The sequence below is a fragment of the Bufo bufo genome, chromosome 1 (genome assembly GCF_905171765.1).
Source record: "Bufo bufo chromosome 1, aBufBuf1.1, whole genome shotgun sequence".
NCBI classification, from domain to species: Eukaryota; Metazoa; Chordata; class Amphibia; order Anura; family Bufonidae; genus Bufo; species Bufo bufo.
The window spans coordinates 786,630,549-786,650,501 of NC_053389.1; the positions used below are offsets into that span (position 1 = coordinate 786,630,549).

The 19,953-nt window shown below is 50.8% G+C and overlaps 1 protein-coding gene across 1 annotated transcript in view; it reads right to left on the bottom strand.

Moving 5' to 3' along the window:
- TYK2 (tyrosine kinase 2) overlaps positions 1–17,644 on the bottom strand; it is a 53,265-nt gene extending 35,621 nt beyond the window's left edge. Inside the window, exons 1-5 of the mRNA XM_040414930.1 lie at positions 17,537–17,644; positions 12,050–12,229; positions 11,356–11,479; positions 3,746–3,899; positions 2,191–2,354 (exon numbers count right to left, since the gene is read on the bottom strand). Coding sequence (XP_040270864.1) covers positions 2,191–2,354; positions 3,746–3,899; positions 11,356–11,479; positions 12,050–12,227 — 620 coding nt within the window. The 5' untranslated portion in view covers positions 12,228–12,229; positions 17,537–17,644. The remainder of the gene's footprint in view (positions 1–2,190; positions 2,355–3,745; positions 3,900–11,355; positions 11,480–12,049; positions 12,230–17,536) is intronic.
- Positions 17,645–19,953: the final 2,309 nt, after the last annotated feature.

Here is a 19,953-nt window from a genome sequence, read left to right on the forward strand (position 1 = left end):
CACCAAACCCAAACTTCAGTGAAGTCAGGGTTCGGGTCTGGGTACCACATTCAGTATTTTCTCATGCGCATGCAAAACGCATTGCACTCGCGCGGAAAAAAACTGAACGCAATCGCAGTCAAAACTGACTGAAATTGCGTGCCTGCTCGCACGATTTATCCTGAACACACCTGCATTGCATTCGGCCCTCACCCGCGATGCCCGTGTAAAGGGGGCCTTAGTAGTTTAGAGATTAGGGTTATTAGATGACCGGCACAAAGTGAAAGTACCAGTCACACAGCTAGAAAAACAGTTAACCCTTTGTGAGAGAATGTTTTTTTTTTAATAAAAAAAGTCAATTGAAAATATGATTTTTAGCAAAAAATAAGTTAAATGCAATCATTAAAAAAAAAAAAAATTGCCTCCAAAAAGGTGCAGCCGTGTTTTTTGTGAAGTTATATTTCATTTTTTATGTTCATATCTATTTAGAAAAACTAAAATCCTTCAGTTTTCGCACTAGCCACCATGACAAATAGGAGGCACCAGATCACTTTTCAGTAGTCACCTCCTTATCATTACAGGAAGGATTACAATGACAGATATCACCACAACATAGATAACACCGGATCCACCATTCACAATAGGTGAAATAACAGCTCATCTACTCCCTCCTGACCTCTGCACAGGTCACTGAGCATGCCCAGAAAACTCTCCCATAGAAGTCAATGGGGCCCCCTCCTGTCTATTGTGTCTATGGCTCACTGGGGCTGCTGTAAAGCAATTCCTAAAATGTAGTTAAGAACAGCTCAGGCAAGACGGCTGCCCCCATAATCATGTTCATGAAATGGAATAGAAAAACTCTGCAATCAGAAAATAAATACAGGAGGTGTGTCATTATCTGGTTTTAATGGTAGAAAAAAAAGTTTTTGGTGACACATTCCCTTTAAATGTTTTTTTGACCCCCTGGTCCTTTATGGGCCACACACTAATAAACTGGAGTTTACATATGCCCAATGTGTGCAAGGCTCATTTATAGGCACAGTGTTATAGGGTCCAATGCTTTACACTGCTGCTCTGCTTGTTCAGACTAGATTGGGGGGGGGGGGGGATATAAAGAGACTTACCACCCCACAAGTAAGTGCATACCGACACCGTTTCTGGATCAACCTCAATTATGCCAGAACCCGAAGACCCATTGTAAGTATAACCAGGCTGCCAATTCTACAAAAACAGCGCCACACCTGTGCATAGGGTGTATGACAGATCGCAACTCTGCCCAACTCATTTAAATGGAAGCAAGATGTAATACCACAAACCACCTATGGACAGAAGTGGCACCGTTCCTGGAACAAGGCGACCATGTTTTTTTTTTGTTTTTTTTTAAACCTGTACAAGGAATTGAATTAATTGAAAAAAGAAAAAAAAGGACAGGTTCTCTTTAAAAAAAAAAAAAAAAAAGCCAAGCTGTAGGTTCACATTTTCGATGAATTACTGAGATAACTTATTTGCATCTTTGCTCGTGAAATAGAAGATAAGATAGCGGCTTCCTCAGAACTGAGAGAATATCATAGAGCGTAAAGCGGAGGTAATAAACTCAACCGCACTGAATGAATGTGTGTTCTCGTACACCCTCTGTCACGAGGGTGTCAAGAGCCACGTCTGACTCCGTTATACCCGGGGTCAGGAAGTCGCAGCGGGTGGCTGCGCGATCTATGTATAAAGATAGTGCTGTTTCTTAATGGTAGCTTTCTGGGTTTGCCTTGCAATCCTTTTTGGCTCACTCAGGGATCCGTAGCTTCTCCTCCTCAGCTGTTTCTTGTCCAGCAATCCAAACCTCCTTATATTCCCATCTCCCACTTCTCTGGTTGCCAGATATAGATATTCCCACCGCCCTGTTCACTACGTAGGGCTCATCTTAGGGAAAGCCAGGGTTTAGGCACGTGATCGGCGTACAGGTGAGGAACCCGTCTAGGGACGTCAGGGCAGTCAGGTGCCAGCCTCAAGGTGATTCAGGGGTCACCACCTTTCCCTCTCCCTTGGACAGGGCCTTCCCATTTCCCTCCCTTTGCGTGACGCCGATCATGACACCCTCATCAGCCCCATAACCCACTTGAAGATGCCACCTCTGCTAGAATGGTATGGTCCATAGAAATTTCTGGGAACGGTGTACACTAGTCTAGGGGGCAGCACTGATCCTGGAAGAATACCCACCTAATCTGCTTGGCCACCTCTTCCAGCGAGACTTTCTTCTTGATGGCAATGTGTGAAAGGTGAAGGACGGCCATGCCCAAGCTCTCGTTCTTAAACTTGTGGACGTCCTGCTCAGTGTGGAAGTCCTTCAGTGATACCACATCATTCACAAAGTCAAACTTGCCCTGCAAGAAATGCAAAGTCAACTGGGGCACCCTTGTGAAGTGGCTAAAAATGGACCTATCCAGGGTGCATCAGAGGACCCCTGCCACCTAATGTTAGATCATGCCAAGAATGCTTTCTCCTCAAGACTATACATCTTAATAAAGTCACAGTTTCCATTAAAAAAAAAAAATAATTCCCTTTAACCTTTTCCCCTCAGCAACACTGAAAAACTGTGTTCCCAGTCAGTGTCTTTCCCACTCTGGCAGCCATACAGTTAAAAGTAAGTTCCCCTATCCTCCCCATTCACATCAATGGGACTTCCAAAAAGAGCTGAGCAAGCACGCTTGGCTATTTTCGGATGTCCTGTAGCAGATAATGGAGAGCAAACCGCCCACTTGTGGTCACCTCTCCACTCAACTCTATGGAACTTCTGAAAATAGCCAAGCTCCTTTCAGAAGTCCCACAGCAGTGAATGGAGGGTGGTCATGAGTGTGTGGCTTGCACCCCGTTCACATCGGGGGAAGGACACATCTGGAGATAGGAACGAGTCCTAAGAGGTGGAACACACACCTAACAGATATTAAAAGGGTTGGCCCATCTTGAACATTGGGGATTCGGCTATTTTCGGAAGACCCATTGACATGAATGGGAAGCGCACCACACAAGTTCGGCCACCGTTCCAATCACTTCTATGGGGCTTACGGAAATAGCCGGCTATAGAAATTAAAGGAGGGCGGCTGCACATGCGTTGTGCGCCCTCCAGCACTTTGAGGGCTCCATTGCAAGTATAAGTGGGTTCCTGAGGTGGGACCTGCACCTATCCGACATTGGGGACATATCCTAGCGATATGCCTCCAATGTCCAAGACGGGAATACACCTTTAATGGCCTATCACATCAATATGCCATAAATGTACCAGATGGGAACACCCCTTTAAAAACAAGCTCCTCTCATCCTCAAACCTACAACGGGGAGGCTTTGGAGAGCATTAGGCTACCAAGTCTCCTCAGCCTAAAAAAAAGGCAGAGGACTTAGGCGGCAAAACATGATGTTCATCACCTCTGGTATAATGATTGGCATGGTTGGTAAGAGGATCCGAGATGTTTAGCAAGTGCAACCAGAAATCTGGATTCGAAGGTCATCTTATGAAAACATGGACATCACAGACTCGTGCCCTCTAATAGCCTAATGTTCCCATTACACAGGGGATAGCCAATGGTAGAACTAGAGGCAGTATCAATAATAGCAATGTAATATATCACTATCCGCATGGACAGGTGGACTTCAGCCTACTGATATGAGGCCCAGTGTGTATAAAGATCAGAGACGGCATCACCTCCAGTATGGCAGGAGGCCAGTGTTTACCCCATGGCTAGAATGACTCATCATGTATCTGTCCGTACAACATTACCTGCTCAAACAGGTACTCAAATGATGCCAGGTCCAGGATGGCACTAGACTGCTCAGTCCGACTCTTGTCTTCACTACTGTCACTGATCTTGGGGACGTTGCGACAAACTACTGGTTCCTTCTCATTCATCCCATGCCAGTTCCGAAAATAATACCTGAAACCGCCAAAAGAAAGGTTGAACGTAATGTCTTAAAGGGGTTAGACCATCTGTGACACTGACTGCATATCACTAGGATCAATGTCAATGGGTGTAGGACCCGCACTTATCTCCAGAAATACTATGCTATGGAAGTTCCGAAAATAGCTGAGCAAGCGCACACGGCTACTTTCAGAATCTCATAGCTATGTACTGATGGTAGCTGCACCTGCGTGGCCACGCTCTGGCCTGTTCTGATGATTGGAGTGGAACCTACACCGATGTGACACTGATGGTATATCCTAGAGATATGTAATCAATATGCCAGATGGGCCAACCCCTTTAAGAATGCGGTATACTGTAGACTTTAAAACACTAGTGACTTTTCTTTATTTTTTTCGTCTCCGCATCTCAAGCCATCGACATACTCATGTGAGGACTTGTTTTTGAGGGACAAATTGCATTTTTTTTTTTTAATACCACCATTTGAGGGTACATTTAATGTATTGAATAACCAAAAACAACCTGGGTTTTTGTCTTTATGATGTTTACTGTGTGCAACATGATAACTTTATTCTGCCCACAACACATTCGTATAGCTTTTTGTTCTTATTCTATTTTTGCACAAAAAGGAGACTTTTGTATTACTTACCAGTAAAGTCTCTTTCTCGCTCTTCCTTGGGGGACACAGGAAACCATGGGTATAGCTCTGCTCCCTAGGAGGCGTGACACTAAGTGAAAGCTGTAAGCCCCTCCTCCATCAGCTATACCCTTCAGCCTGGAGAAGAGACTGCCAGTTGCGTGTCCAAGTAGTGAAAGATAACCACCAACCGTAAAAAGAACTGTCGAACCCCAACGGGGCAACCAAGCCGGAACCACAACTGTAACCCAAATGAAGGGCGGGTGCTGTGTCCCCCAAGGAAGAGCGAGAAAGAGACTTTACTGGTAAGTAATACAAAAGTCTCCTTTTCTCGCCCATATTCCTTGGGGGACACAGGAAACCATGGGACGTTCCAGAGCAGTCCCAGAAGGGAGGGACCAGAACAAACTAGACCAACACCAGAGGCATCAATCAACTGCCGCCTGCAACACCAGACGGCCTAAAGCAGCGTCAGCCGACGCATGAGTATGCACCCTGTAGAACTTGGTGAAGGTGTGCAAGGAGGACCAAGTGGCCGCCTTGCAAATCTGCTCCGTAGAAGCCCGATTCCTCTGAGCCCAGGAAGCCCCGACCGCTCTAGTGGAGTGAGCGGTAACACCAAGGGGCGGAACCTTGCCCTTGGCGAGATAAGCCTCAGTAACAGCCATCTTGACAAAACGGGCGATAGCAACTTTGGATGCCGCCATCCCTCTGCGCGACCCCTCCGGAACCACAAAGAGCGAGTCAGTATGCCTGAAAGAGCTGGTTACCTCCAGGTAAACCTTGAGCGCCCTGACAACGTCCAGGCGATGAAGCTTCCTCTCCCGCGGGTGGGAAGGGGAAGGACACAAAGAGGGGAGAACGATGTCCTCGTTCAGATGAAAGGTGGAGACCACCTTAGGAAGGAAGGAAGGGACCGGACGAAGAACCACCTTGTCCTGGTGGAACACTAGGAAAGGTTCCAGACAGGAGAGTGCAGCCAATTCGGACACCCTCCGAAGAGAGGTGACGGCTACAAGGAAAATAACCTTGCAGGACAGAAGTCGCAAGGAAACCGTCCGCAGAGGCTCGAAAGGAGAAGCCTGGAGCGCTGAGAGAACCAGGTTCAGGTCCCAGGGCGGTACCGGAGGGCGGTACGGGGGAACCGCGTGAGCCACGCCCTGAAGGAAGGTCTTGACAGGACCAAGGGGGGCCAGTGGGCGCTGAAACAAAATGGACAGCGCAGACACCTGACCCTTCAAAGAACTAAGGCCCAGACCTTGGGCAAGTCCGCTCTGCAGGAAGGACAAAACGGTGGGGAGAGAAAAGCGGAGCGGAGGAATCCCCAGATCGGCACAGAACCCCAAAAAGGTCCTCCAAGTCCTATAATAGATCCTAGAAGAGGACGGCTTACGGGCGCGGATCATGGTGCGGACGACGTCCGCAGAAAAACCCCTACGTGTCAGGACGGTGGTCTCAACAACCACGCCGTCAAACGTAGGGACCCTAAACGCGGGTGGAAGATCGGTCCCTGAGAGAGAAGATCTTCCCTGGCGGGCAGCGGCCAGGGCGCGTCTGCCAGGAGCAGCATGAGGTCGGCATACCAAGACCGGCGGGGCCAGTCCGGAGCGACCAGAATCACCGAGACGCCTTCCGCCGCGATCTTCCGAAGGACCTTGGGCAGGAGTGGGATGGGAGGGAATATGTATGGGCGCGTGAAGCCTCGCCAAGGAAGAACGAGGGCGTCGGCTCCGCAAGCTCCCGGATCCCTGGCCCTGGACAGATAGGCGGGGACCTTGTGATTGAATTTGGAGGCCATGAGGTCCACGTCCGGTATGCCCCAACGAAGGCAAATGGCCTCGAATACCTCCGGGTGAAGAGACCACTCGCCGGGGTCGACGGTGGTGCGACTGAGGAAGTCCGCCGCCCAATTGTCCACCCCTGGAATAAAAATTGCAGATAGGGCCGGGACGTGGGCTTCCGCCCAACGGAGAATGCTGGTGACCTCCCGCATTGCTGCAGCGCTGCGAGTGCCCCCCTGGTGGTTTATGTACACCACAGCCGTGGCGTTGTCCGATTGCACACGAACTGGATGACCCTTCAGCAGATGAGTCCAGTGTCGCAGAGACAGAAGGGCCGCTCTCAGCTCCAGGACATTGATCGAGAGTTTGGACTCCGATGGAGACCAAATGCCCTGGACGGATCGGGGAGGAAACACGCCTCCCCAGCCCAAGAGACTGGCATCGGTTGTAACCACCAACCAGTTGAGTGGCAGAAAAGACCTGCCCAGAAGAGGGGACTGTAACCACCAGCGGAGAGATGACCGCACCGGAGGCGATAGATGGAAGGGATGATCCAGAGACTCCGGCGATTTGTCCCAGGAGGAGAGGATCGCCCGTTGGAGAGGGCGGGAGTGAAACTGCGCAAATGGGATCGCCTCGAAGCAGGCAACCATCTGCCCCAAGACCCGCATGCAGAAGCGGAAGGACGGTCGACGGTGGAGAAGGAGACCCCGAACCGCCCGACGGAGGATCAGTCGTTTTTCCGAGGGAAGACGTACCTCCGCCGCTCCCGTGTCTAAAAGCATTCCCAGGAAGACTAGTTGTCTGGAGGGGGGAAGGGAGGACTTGGGAAAGTTGATGACCCAACCGAACCTCGCCAGAGTCTCTAGAGTGAGATCCACGCTGGCAACCGCTTGAGAAAGGGACGGAGCCTTGATGAGGATATCGTCCAAGTACGGTAGCAGAAAAACACCCCTGGAACGGAGTAAGGCCAAAACCGGGGCCAGGACCTTGGTGAACACCCGGGGGGCTGTTGCCAGCCCAAAGGGAAGGGCGACAAATTGGAAGTGGAGGTCTCCCAAGGCGAATCGGAGGAAGCGATGGTGACACCGGGCTACCGGAACATGGAGGTAGGCATCCTGTATATCGATGGAAGACATGAAATCTCCCTGCTCCAGGGAAGCCACCGCGGAACGGAGGGACTCCATCCGAAACCGTCGAAGGAGGAGAAAACGGTTGAGCTTTTTGAGGTCCAAAATGGGCCGCACCGAACCTCCCTTCTTGGGAACTACAAAGAGGTTCGAGTAGAACCCTTGGAACCTTTCCTCTAGAGGAACGGGGGTAATCACCCCCCTGTCCAGTAAGGCTTGAACAGCCGCGGAGAACGCAGCCACGCTTTTCGGGTCCTGCGGCGGGCGGGAGCGAAAGAACCGATCTGGAGGGAAGGATGCAAATTCGATCTTGTATCAGGAGGACACAATTTCGAGAGCCCAGGCGTCGGAGACGTGAGCCATCCAGACTTCCCTGAAAAGGAGGAGCCGGCCCCCCACCCGGGTGGGTGGGGGCGCGCCTTCAGGCAGAGGACTGCTTTGCTGCGGGTGCGCGGGCAGCCTGCGGCCTGCGCCAGGAGGGCTGCGCCCGAAAAAACGGCTTCCTACGCTTATCCTGGGGAGGAGCCGAAGCGGCAGCTGTGGGGGGAGCCCCAGAGGCCCTGCGGGAGGACCGAAAACGAGACGCACCAGGGCGTCCGCGGGGGGTGCCCCTGGCTTGGGGTTGCGGAAGATGGGTGCTTTTACCACCCGTGGCCTCCGAAATAAGTTCGTCTAGGCGGACCCCGAAAAGGCGGAAACCCGCAAACGGTAGCCCCGCCAAGGAACGTTTGGAGGCAGCGTCCGCCTTCCAAACCTTCAGCCAGAGCTCCCTCCTGACGGAAACTGCCAGGGCGGAGGAGCGTGCAATAAGGGCTCCCGCATCAAGGGAGGCCTCACAAACAAAATTCCCGGCCCGAATAATAAGCTGGGCCAAGGAACGTAGGTCCTGGATGGGGACGTCCGAGTCCAACTCCTGTTCCAGCTGCGCACCCCAAGCAGAGATTGCTTTTCCTGCCCAAGCAGAGGCAAAAACCGGTCTGAGAGCAGAACCGGAGGCAGCAAAAATGCCCTTGGAAAGGGTCTCCATGCGACGGTCCTCCGCTGACTGAAGAGAGGACCCGTCGGGAACAGGGATGGCCGTGTTCTTTGACAGCCGGGCCACAGGGGGGTCCACCTTGGGTGGGGACGACCAGGTGGCCACGACATCGGCTGGAAAAGGATAGCAAATGTCCAGCTTCTTGGGGTTGACAAAACGGGCGTCCGGGCGAGCCCAAGCCTTAGACACCACGGAGGAGAAATCAGAGTGGATTGGAAAGACTTTTGAGGCCTGCCTGGGTCTGATAAAGGAGACGCTAGCTGCGTCAGAGCTAGGGGGGGTCATCTTGCACCTTAAAGGTGTCACGAATATCAGAGATGAGTTGACCCATCGCTGAGGCTAGCTTGGACGGCAGGGCCGAGTCCATTTCCAAATCTGAAACCGCCAATTCACCTTCAGAGAGCGAATCCTTTGGAGAGGAGAGGCCCGTCTGGGTGCCCACGCGGGGAGAGGGAGGCCTCTGAGGAGGAGGCTCGCTCTACTCTAAGACGCTTCTGAGAGTGCCTAGCTCGGGAGGGGTCACTAAGAGAGAGTGAACCCGCTGCAGCGGCAGAAGCAGTGGACCCGGAGGGCGCGACAGTAAGAGTGGCGTCCTGCGGGGTAGGCGGCCTGTCTATTAGGCGGCCCACGACATGAGTGAGGCTTTCCACGGCCTGGGACAGGGATCTAGCCCAGTCAGGCGGGTCAGAGGAAGCAGGGAGCGACACAGCGGGCGACTGAGGCTGCGGTGGAGCTCGGCATGCAGTACAGTGCGGATCAGACTGCCCCCGGGGAAAGGGTTCCCTACAAGCAGTACAGGCATGGTACCAAGGCTTGGCGGCCGCAGAAGGGTCTGACATGGTGGAAAAAAGATGTTGCACTTAAAGTGGGAGACCCCAGAGAAAAGCGGAACGGGGATTACACCCAAGCAACAGTACTGGTGGCACGGAGGGGGTTAACAGTCCTACCAGACCCGGATGATGCAAGCGGCAGCAGCAAGGGGAACAGACTGAGGAGGCTGTGGAGGAGAGGCAGCAGCACGGAGATGAATGGCTTCCGGATCGCACGGCAGAGAGGATTCCACGCAGCACTATGAGGAGTGGAGCCCGACGAAACCGGAAGTAGCGGAGCGCATGTAGGAAGCTCCGCCCCCCCTCTGCCGCGCTGAAGGAGAAGCAGAGCCCCGCGCGTGCGGCAAAATGATTTTAACCCCCAAGGTGATGAAGTGCCGGCCAAGATGAAATGGCGCCGTTCGCGCCAAGTAAGCGGCCCCAGCCGCGCCTGGATGTGGCAGACGGCCTCTTTGCCTGCAGCCGTCCCCTGAAGGCAGCGTCCGTGCCAAGGACTTGCCCAAGACAAAGTCCCCCCCAAATGATGCCCGGTAACGGTCCCGATATGCCCATGGGGGGGGGGGGGGGGGGGGGGGGACGATGTAGCAGTGGTGGGGGATGTAGCAGTGGTGGGAGGGAGGAAGGGGAGGCTGGAGCAGCCACTCTCACCATACGCTGTCTTCGCCCTCAATCCATCCAGCGGGGTCGCCCCTTCAGCTCCTGGCACCGCAGTGGCAGGAAGCCGGGGGAGGGACTTGGCGTGCGGGCGACCCTGAGCTGGCGGGACGCAGGGGAGCGAGGCTGCCCTGGTCCACCTTGTCTTCTGTGGGGGAGGCGGCAGTGCGGATTACCGGCACTGGCGCAACTCAACCCCGGGAGAAAAAGAGGGGTCTAATGCGCCTCTGTTGTCCCTGTAGGTAGAAAAAAATCGAATTAAAACAACAAATAACGCAAAAAATAAAAAAATTATAGGAAAACAACCCTGCATAAGCAGGGGGTGTCTTGCCTCCTTGGACACTAAGCAAAAACTGGCAGTCTCTTCTCCAGGCTGAAGGGTATAGCTGATGGAGGAGGGGCTTAACAGTCTTCACTTAGTGTCACGCCTCCTAGGGAGCAGAGCTATACCCATGGTTTTCTGTGTCCCCCAAGGAATATGGGCGAGAAAGACTAATTTAACATAATTTGTTTTTGTGTCATTATGAACATGGCAATGCAATTAAGTATTTTTACATACATAAGGTCATTTGTAAGGGGGGGGGGAATGTAATAGGAGGAAATATAGGAGAGGTTATATGGAGTAATAGGAGGAGATATAGGAGAGGTTATATGGAGTAATAGGAGGAAATATAGGAGAGGTTATATGGAGTAATAGGAGGAGATATAGGAGAGGTTATATGGAGTAATAGGAGGAGATACAGGAGAGGATATATGGGGTAATAGGAGGAGATATAGGAGAGGTTATATGGAGTAATAGGAGGAGATATAGGAGAGGTTATATGGAGTAATAGGAGGAGATATAGGAGAGGTTATATGGAGTAATAGGAGGAGATATAGGAGAGGATATATGGAGTAATAGGAGGAGATACAGGAGAGGATATATGGGGTAATAGGAGGAGATATAGGAAAGGTTATATGGAGTAATAGGAGGAGATATAGGAGAGGTTATATGGAGTAATAGGAGGAGATATAGGAGAGGTTATATGGAGTAATAGGAGGAGATATAGGAGAGGATATATGGAGTAATAGGAGGAGATATAGGAGAGGATATATGGAGTAATAGTTGGAGATATAGGAGAGGTTATATGGAGTAATAGGAGGGGATATAGGAGAGGATATTTGGAGTAATAGGAGGATATCTAAGAGAGGTTATATGGAGTAACAGGAGAAGATATAGGAGAGGATATATGGAGTAATATTATGAGATATAGGAGAGGATATATGGAGTAATAGGAGGAGATATAGGAGAGGATATATGGAGTAATAGGAGGAGATATAGGAGAGAATATATGGAGTATTAGGGTGGATATAGGAGAGGATATATAACACATAATTTATACACAGGTTATTACATCACTTACCTCATCCGAAAGTGGAGAAGTAGTTTCATATCTCTAGTGATCTTGAATTCATGATTTGGAGGATACCAGTATTTCTCCTGCACATCATACAGAGCAAACAAGGTATAGCAGAGCGGTGTAATTCCTGCAGAGAGACGTACGGCAGAGATCAGCTCATGCTGCAGCGCAGTTCACACCTTAGCATCATGTCTGATTTAGGCTACTTTCACACTAGCGGTTTTCTTTTCCGGCACAGAGTTCCGTCCTAGGGGCTCTATACCGGAAAAGAACTGATCAGTTTCATCCCCATGCATTCTGAATGGAGAGTAATCCGTTCAGGATGCATCAGGATGTCTTTTTGACTGATCAGGACGGAGGTAGTATCGCAGCACGCTACGGTTTTATCTCCGGTCAAAAAAACTGAACACTTGCCTGAATGCCGGCATTTTTTTTTCCATAGGAATGTATTAGTGCCGGATCCGTCCTTCCGGTCTGTGAAAAAAATAAATGCCGAATCCGTTTTTCCGGATGACACCGGAAAGACGGATCCGGCATTTCAATGCATTTGTAAGACGGTTCAGGATCCTGATCAGTCTTATAAATGCCATCAGTTGACATACGTTTTGACGGATCCGGCAGGCAGTCGGATCACTCTGCCGCAAGAGAGAAAGTAGCCTTAACCATTGGCTGGCAGGACATGCGGTTAGTTACTCACCCAGCCTCTGTGCCACGTGAATACAGATCTCCTCGGCGGTGGTGACGCTCTGAGTAAAGCTGACGTAGTGTTCCTTTCCGTTGCTCCAATAGAGAAACACCCTGAGGCCAGCTCCGGTGAAGGTGCAGCCTTCCATGTCCGAGTCGCTGTTTCTCACCGTGCACTGACACAAAGCCATCACTAGAGGGCAGAGCAGAGAACACATGGTCATTACAAGGAGGCCTGTGTACCCGGGCACAGGATCCGCTTTTTGTATCACATTACATAACATCAGGAAATCCCCGGGATGTCACAATAGCTGCTTTGTGCACTACAGGGAGACAATCACCAAGTGGGATTAATCGTTCCCAAGAGGGGAAATACAAGTGCTGACCGTGCGCTATTGTCCCGTGTTATCGGCCATTCCAGAGCGAAGGAAGAGGAATCAAGAGATACCGGATGTTCAGTGGCGAATAAACCACGAATGGCCTCATGGAAAGTGTCCATATGGGCGATCACCCAGCTTTCCACAGCTACTGAGAAAATACAGGTGCAAAAATACTGACCACCACCCATATGTCAAATCCTTCCCATCATACCGTACTTTTACACCCGCCATTGCCATAATGCCTGCAATTGGGAAAATGTCCGATTTTATTTTATTATAAAATTTACAGGGTTAAAATGTTTTCCGGGACTTAGTCCATGATTGATTTAAGAAATGAGAATCAGACATCATCTAGGACATGGATCCAGAGCTACTGCCAATCATTGCTGCAATTGCTCAGCTAGATTATCTTCGGCCTGGCGTCTCCCTGTAACTGCTACGGCTTCTAACACAACATATAGCTGGCGGCCGCTGAAGATTTAAACTGAGCATGTGCGACCACCTCAGTGAGACGAAAAAATAAATAAAAAAAAAATACAGAAAAGAAAAGAACAGCAGGTGGCGCTAAATAGACAGATTTCAGGAAACATCTCACTGGCTATAGAAATTTGCAATTGCAAAAGTTTTCAGATCCAAGGGCTGGTTTGAAAAAAATCGCAAATAAGTTTTGTGACACAGCCCTGATTACGGATTACCTACTCCTAGGGTTGGTCATCGATATCTGCTCAGCGGTGGTCAAACTCCAGGCACCCCTGCCGATCAATTGTTGGAAATGCTCGGGTAAGCGCTGCTGCCTCTTGCTGTGGCGTCAGTCGGTCAAACTGAAGTGAAAGGGAATGAGCTGCAATACCAAGCACAGCCACTATCCAATGTAGGGCGCTGTGCTCAGTATACTGTGAAGCAGCTGCAGCGCTCGCCAGAGCAACTCAGACCCTTCAAATAGATGATCGGTGGGGGTGCCGGGAGTTGGTCCCCACTGGTCTGATATCGAGGACCTATCCTGAGCACAGCTCATCCATATTTAAGTACCAGAAAACCCCTCCGATTAGGGGAGAACCCGCTTTTATAAAACATATATGTGAGGGCTCACGCACACGACCATATGTATTATGTGGTCCCCAAACCACGGATCCATTGCCACAATGCCTTTGGCCCCTTTCACACGAGCAAGTATTCCGTGCGGGTGCAATGCGTGAAGCGAGCGCATTGAGCCCGCCCGGAATCCGGACCCGTTCATTTCAATGGACCTGTGTACATGAGCGTTGGTTTTCACGCATCACTTGGGCGTCGCGTGAAAAATGGCAGCATGTTCTATATTCTGCGATTTTCACGCAATGCTGGCTCCGTAGAAGTGAATGGAGCTGCGTGAAAATCGCAAGCCAGTGTAGATGCGATGCGTTTTTCACAGATGGTTGTCAAGAGATTTGTAAACATTCAGTCTTTTATCACGCGCGTGCAAAACGCATCGCACCCATGCGATAAAAACTGAATGCGATCGCAAACAAAACTGAATAGACTTGCTTGCGAAATCGCGCAGTTTTCACTGAACGCATCCGCAACCCATCCGGACCTAATCCGGACACGCTCGTCTGCAAGGGGCCTTTCTTTGTCCCCAAAACGGACAAGAGTAGGATATGTTCAATTTTTTGCAGAACGTACTTGCGGACATACGGATACAGAATGAACATGGAGTAATTTCCGGTTTTTTTTTGCAGCCCCATTGAAATGAATGGTTCCGCATACAGAAAAAAAAAAAGGAAGGGACATAGACAAAAAAATATGTTTGTGTGAATGAGCCCTTAGTCTGTAGCATTCACACTGCGCAATCAGACCATTTATTTCAAAGGGCGCAGTGTAATGCTCCACATATCCTGTGGTGGCGCTGCAGAGAATTGGAACACTTGCTGCTAGGATCCCCAATACATGACCCCCTGTAGACAACGTCTTTAAATGCTCAAAAGGAGTTCAGCCGACTTTACAATGTATAAATATAGGCACCAGAAGGTTCACAGAATTTGTGGCACGATAGTCAGGAACTAGGAAGCCCAGGATGAACATAAAGGGAGTTGTAACAGACGAGAAATAGGTAGCTGCTTTCTTCCGGAAATAGCGCCACCCTTGAACATAGGTACGACTACGACTCGTACAGCCCGGCTGTGTCACAACTGTGCCGTGTGGTTGTACCTTCATAATCATCTACCACATGAAGAATGGAGCAATGAGCAGAACAGAAGAAGAAGACAGGAGAGGAAGCTCCTGAGATATGCTCTTATATGTGATAGCACCTAAAAGATGGAAGCTCCTGAGATAGGACCTCATCTGTGATCATACCTAGAACAGGGATCAGCAACCTTCGGCAGCTGTACTGAAACTACAACTCCCAGAATCTTCTTTTCACTTGCTGACCCCTGACCTAGAAGATGGAAGCTCCTGAGATATGACCTTATCATTTGATAATACCTAGAAGATGGAGGCTCCAGAGATATGATCTCATCTGTGGTAATACCTAGAAGATGTGATGACCTCACATAACCGGGTCATCTGTTACATACATGTGAATATTTCCACCACAAGCGTACGGTGGAGCCTCACCAAGTATGACCTTTCCAGCCCACACCTTACACATCCTTTGTTCCACCAGCTTTCTATCGGCCCCTGCAAGTTCTGACTTGCCACATCTTCACCATGAAGGTCTGAAAGAGCCTATTCTTTCTATCATCAGTGACCTTCATAGGACTCAATAATAATAATAATAATAAGAAAACACATTGTGGCTTCTGTTACCAGGAGGAAACGGCAGATAAAACCCGTTCTTCTGTAAACAGTGAGACAGACGTGCACCAAAATTATTATTAAATAGGTGGCACGGTGAGGAAACAAACTGGGGGATGGGGCAGGAACCACCTCCAGGCATTGGTATTAAAGGAGTAGTCAACCTATTCCACGTATCCTTTCTAGAGTCCTGTCCTGACCTGATGGAGGCCATGTTCTACAAGGAACCGCTGGAGCCCATGCATTAGACAGCTGGCCACAGGGTGGTCACCAGACCAAACAGACCATAGGAGGACCTGCTCAATTAAAAGGGAATTTTCATAGTGGGGAACGCCTCTGAAAAAGGAAGTATCAATGATTGCTACAGGGGATGTGGGGGTACTAGTTGTACCTGGGCCACAGAGCGGGCTTAAAGACCCCTCTGCCACATGAGAAGACACCAGTTTTATAAATGGTACCGGCCTACTGGTGTGGAATAGTGGGCAGTGGTATGGGGTGCCAACTTTGGTGTCACATGTGTGCATAGCGCGAAAGGTAGTCAGAGATCGAGGGGGTGGGCGCAAGGCCCAGAGGCCGGCAGAGAGGGAGGGGGTGGGCGCAAGGCCCAGAGGCCGGCAGAGAGGGAGGGGGTGGGCGCAAGGCCCAGAGGCCGGCAGAGAGGGAGGGGGTGGGCGCAAGGCCCAGAGGCCGGCAGAGAGGGAGGGGGTGGGCGCAAGGCCCAGAGGCCGGCAGAGAGGGAGGGGGTGGGCGCAAGGCCCAGAGGCCGGCAGAGAGGGAGGGGGTGGGCGCAAGTAATATCAGTAAGTATTACTTTACTGAGAGAGTAGTGGATGCATGGAATAGCCTTCCTGCAGAAGTGGTAGCTGCAAATACAGTGAAGGGGTTTAAGCATGCATGGGATAGGCATAAGGCCATCCTTCATATAAGATAGGGCCAGGGGCTATTCATAGGATTCAGTATATTGGGCAGACTAGATGGGCCAAATGGTTCTTATGTTTCTATGTTAGGCCCAGGGGCCGGCAGACAGGGAGGGGGTGGGCGCAAGGCCCAGAAAGAGAGAAAAGTAATGTATAAACAAAGTCAGACTACAGATGTAGCAGAGCAGAGTTTGTCAGTCGGCGGCTCACGCTGAGGTGACATTGACTGATCACAGGTTACATAGAGAAGTGATGTGTAGAAACAGAAAGTACAAACAACTACAGTAAATAAGCATATAAAACCAAAAGCATAAATAACGGAACGTGGCATTACAAAATACTTGCTGAGATAACTGCTTGAAGTTACAGGCCCAAAACCTGAGGCTGCACTACTGAGACATTCTGGTGATGACATGTCCCTTTCTGACCGGTCAGATGCAGGTTGTCATATAGACCTTGTACGGATCCAAATCACTATCTCCACATCCTGTGTCTATAGGACAGGGATCATCACACGGTCTCTATGACAACACTGCAGGAACATCCCTCAGTAGTGCAGCCTCAGGCTTTTACCCTGTAATTTCAGACATAAGATATTTTTCACATTAGTAACGTGTGTTAAAGGTCTGCTCCATCAAGTATGGGGAAGGGTTTGTATCAGCACCACAACTTCATATGCCCGCCCACACCCCCTCCGCGAGGAGCCCCCTCTGCCGCGCGCAGCCTCTCCCCCGAGGAGCCCCCTCCGCCGCGCGCAGCCTCCCCCCCCGAGGAGCCCCCTCCGCCGCGCGCAGCCTCCCCCCGAGGAGCCCCCTCCGCCGCGCACAGCCTCCCCCCCGAGGAGCCCCCTCCGCCGCGCGCAGCCTCCCCCCCGAGGAGCCCCCTCCGCCGCGCGCAGCCTCCCCCCCCGAGGAGCCCCCTCCGCCGCGCGCAGCCTCCCCCCGAGGAGCCCCCTCCGCTGCGCACAGCCTCCCCCCCGAGGAGCCCCCTCCGCCGCGCGCAGCCCCCCCCCCGAGGAGCCCCCTCCGCCGCGCGCAGCCTCCCCCCCCGAGGAGCCCCCTCCGCCGCGCGCAGCCTCCCCCCCCCGAGGAGCCCCCTCCACTGCGCGCAGCCTCCCCCCGAGGAGCCCCCTCCACTGCGCGCAGCCTCCCCCTGAGGAGCCCCCTCCACTGCGCGCAGCCTCCCCCAGAGTACCCCTGCTCAGCTACATCTGTAGATAGAGGATATTGATCCTGCGGTCGCACACACATTGGCTGCAGCCTACATGGCAGTTATGAGAAGCTGCGCAGCACATCTGTACCATTAATACAGTAATATGAGGACAGGAGGCGTAACTAGGGGAAGAGGAGCGCCATGCACACAGCCGCCCCACCGGAGAAGAAGGGGTTAACTAGCGGCTGCTACCAGCGTGTAACAGCCGATCCCGCTCACCTCCGCCGGTCTCATGTCCGCCCGGGGCCGCTCTCACTGTCACCGCAAGAGAAGGTTTGACGTCACCCACCGTCAACAGGGCAGAATACGCCTCAGCAGCCACGCCCACTTCCGCCTAGCTCACCGCTGCGATTGGTTAGAGCTCCAGCGTCCGGATTCATATCATTGGATGGAGCGGGTGAGCCACGTGACTAGGGGTGGGCGGTGCCGTGACTCTTGTTTATTTGGCTTGCGTGCAGGGGCGGAGGAGAGCTGGACCCTGGTGCTGAGCCGGGGACGTAGTAGTGTCTGTATGGACCCTCATGTCATAAATAAATTCACTGAAAAAAGTGAGGGACCAAAATAATACCTTGCCCCCCATGTACCTCAGTTACTCCTCCTGGCAGGCACAGTGCACGCCTATGGCTCAGTAAAGTGGGATAGATTTTATCGGTGCAAATCTATGGTGGAACACGGTAGAAGTTTTAAAGTTATAATCGCCCCCCTTTCCCAATTTTACATTAAAAAATATATATAAACAAAAAAACATATTAGTTATCGCCTCATTCGAAAACGTCAGAACTATTAAAATATGAATACAAATTTCATGTGCGCTGATCGCCGTAATGGAAACAAAAATTAAAAACACAGAATTCACTTTTTTTTTAATGATTTGTTAATTTCCCCTCAAAATAATTTTGAATAAGTGATAAAAAAAAAGTCGTACGTGCCACAAAAATGGAACCAATAAAATTACATGATTTTCCTATTCTATGACGTAAAGTCATGGTTTTATGAAAGACACAGGTAAGTATTGCATTAACCCTTTCTTTACTGAACCACATAGCAGCAAAGAAAAAAGAATGGAAAAACAAAGTAACCATGACAACAGCTCCTCCCACAGTCCCAGTAGATAAGGACCCTCTCCAACTGGGATCCTCCTCTTTCTTTGTGCACTGCCATCGGATACTACTTGCTGATCAACGAACATCCAAGAACACGATGAACGAAGCAACCTTGTACTTGAACTTGTTTACTGCAGCCGCAACATCGACTGCGAAGAAAACAGGGCCTCTGAGCAGAGAAAACGATGACGAACGTTCCAGGTGGTCTAGCTTCTTCAACCTACGGAAGAGAAATGTTTGATAAAGAGTCGGTAAATAAAGCGTCTGAGACTGCAATAACTGAGAGTAAATCATAATCACAGGCAATCAGCAATCCAATCAAAAACACAAATCACAGTGAAAAGGAGGACAATCAAGGGTGGGGCAATACTCGCCTCTGTGTCTTTCATAAAATCACGACTTCATAAAATAGGAAAATCATGTAATTTTATATCAAGACACGGAGGCTCCTATTGCAAGTTTAAAGTTGGGCCACCACCGAAGAGAAAACATGAGGCGCTGGTCGAAAATAAAATTCCCGAAAGGTGGAGACTTCGAGACCAGTCTGCCAATTTCATTACATCTTCCAAACGAGCCACAGCCATGGACGTAGCCGCCGCCCCGCGGACCGAATGAGCGGTGAAAATGGATGTATCGATCCCAGAGAGGGAAAGGATCCACTTAACCCACCGGGAGAGCGTAACGCTGGTAACAGGGGCGAAAGGCCGACGGAAAGAATTGAATAACTGAGGGGAAACTGCAGAACGTACCTGCAACGTGCGCGATTCGTATTCACGCAAGCAGGCAACAGAACACAGCTGCGGAGAAGAAGGAAAAGCGGGATAGGAAACAGAACGGATGTTAGTTTTTGTACGCCGAGTAATGTTAAACGTAACGCCCTCCGGAGTGAACGAACGGGCATCATGATCCAACGCACGCACATCCGACACCCGCTTGCAAGAAATCAAGCAAAACAAGGTGACAAGTTTAGCTGACAACTGGCGAAGCGACAACTGTCTGTTAGAAGGCCAAGCGACTAAAAAATTTAGGACAAACGAAACATCCCAAGTCGCGGAAAACCGAGGTCTCGGTGGTCGGGCAAGGCGAGAACCACGGAGTAGCCTACACACAAGAGGGTGTTGACCCGCTGGGCATCCATCAAAACCATGATGTCTGGAAGAAATAGCGGACCTGTATAAATTAATAGTGCGATACGCCTTACCGTCTTCAAACAGGGACGTAAGGAAAAGCAACAACGAAGTCACAGGTGCCTCAACGAGATCCAGATCCCGAATGACGCACCAGCGAGCCCAAGTATTCCAGGCTGCTCGATAGGCCCGTCTAGTACCGGGGGCCCATGCACTCTCCAATAAGAGTCTAGTTGTCTCCGAAACACCCACGATGTCCCAGGGACCCCTGACACCCTGCAAGCAAGGAGTCGCAGGGATCCCTCTTGGAGTAGAGGATGAGGGCGATCGGATGGCCCTATGAGGAGTTCCGGGAAAAACAGTAGGAGGAAGGGCTCCTCTATGAGCAACTCTAAAAGTTGGGGGA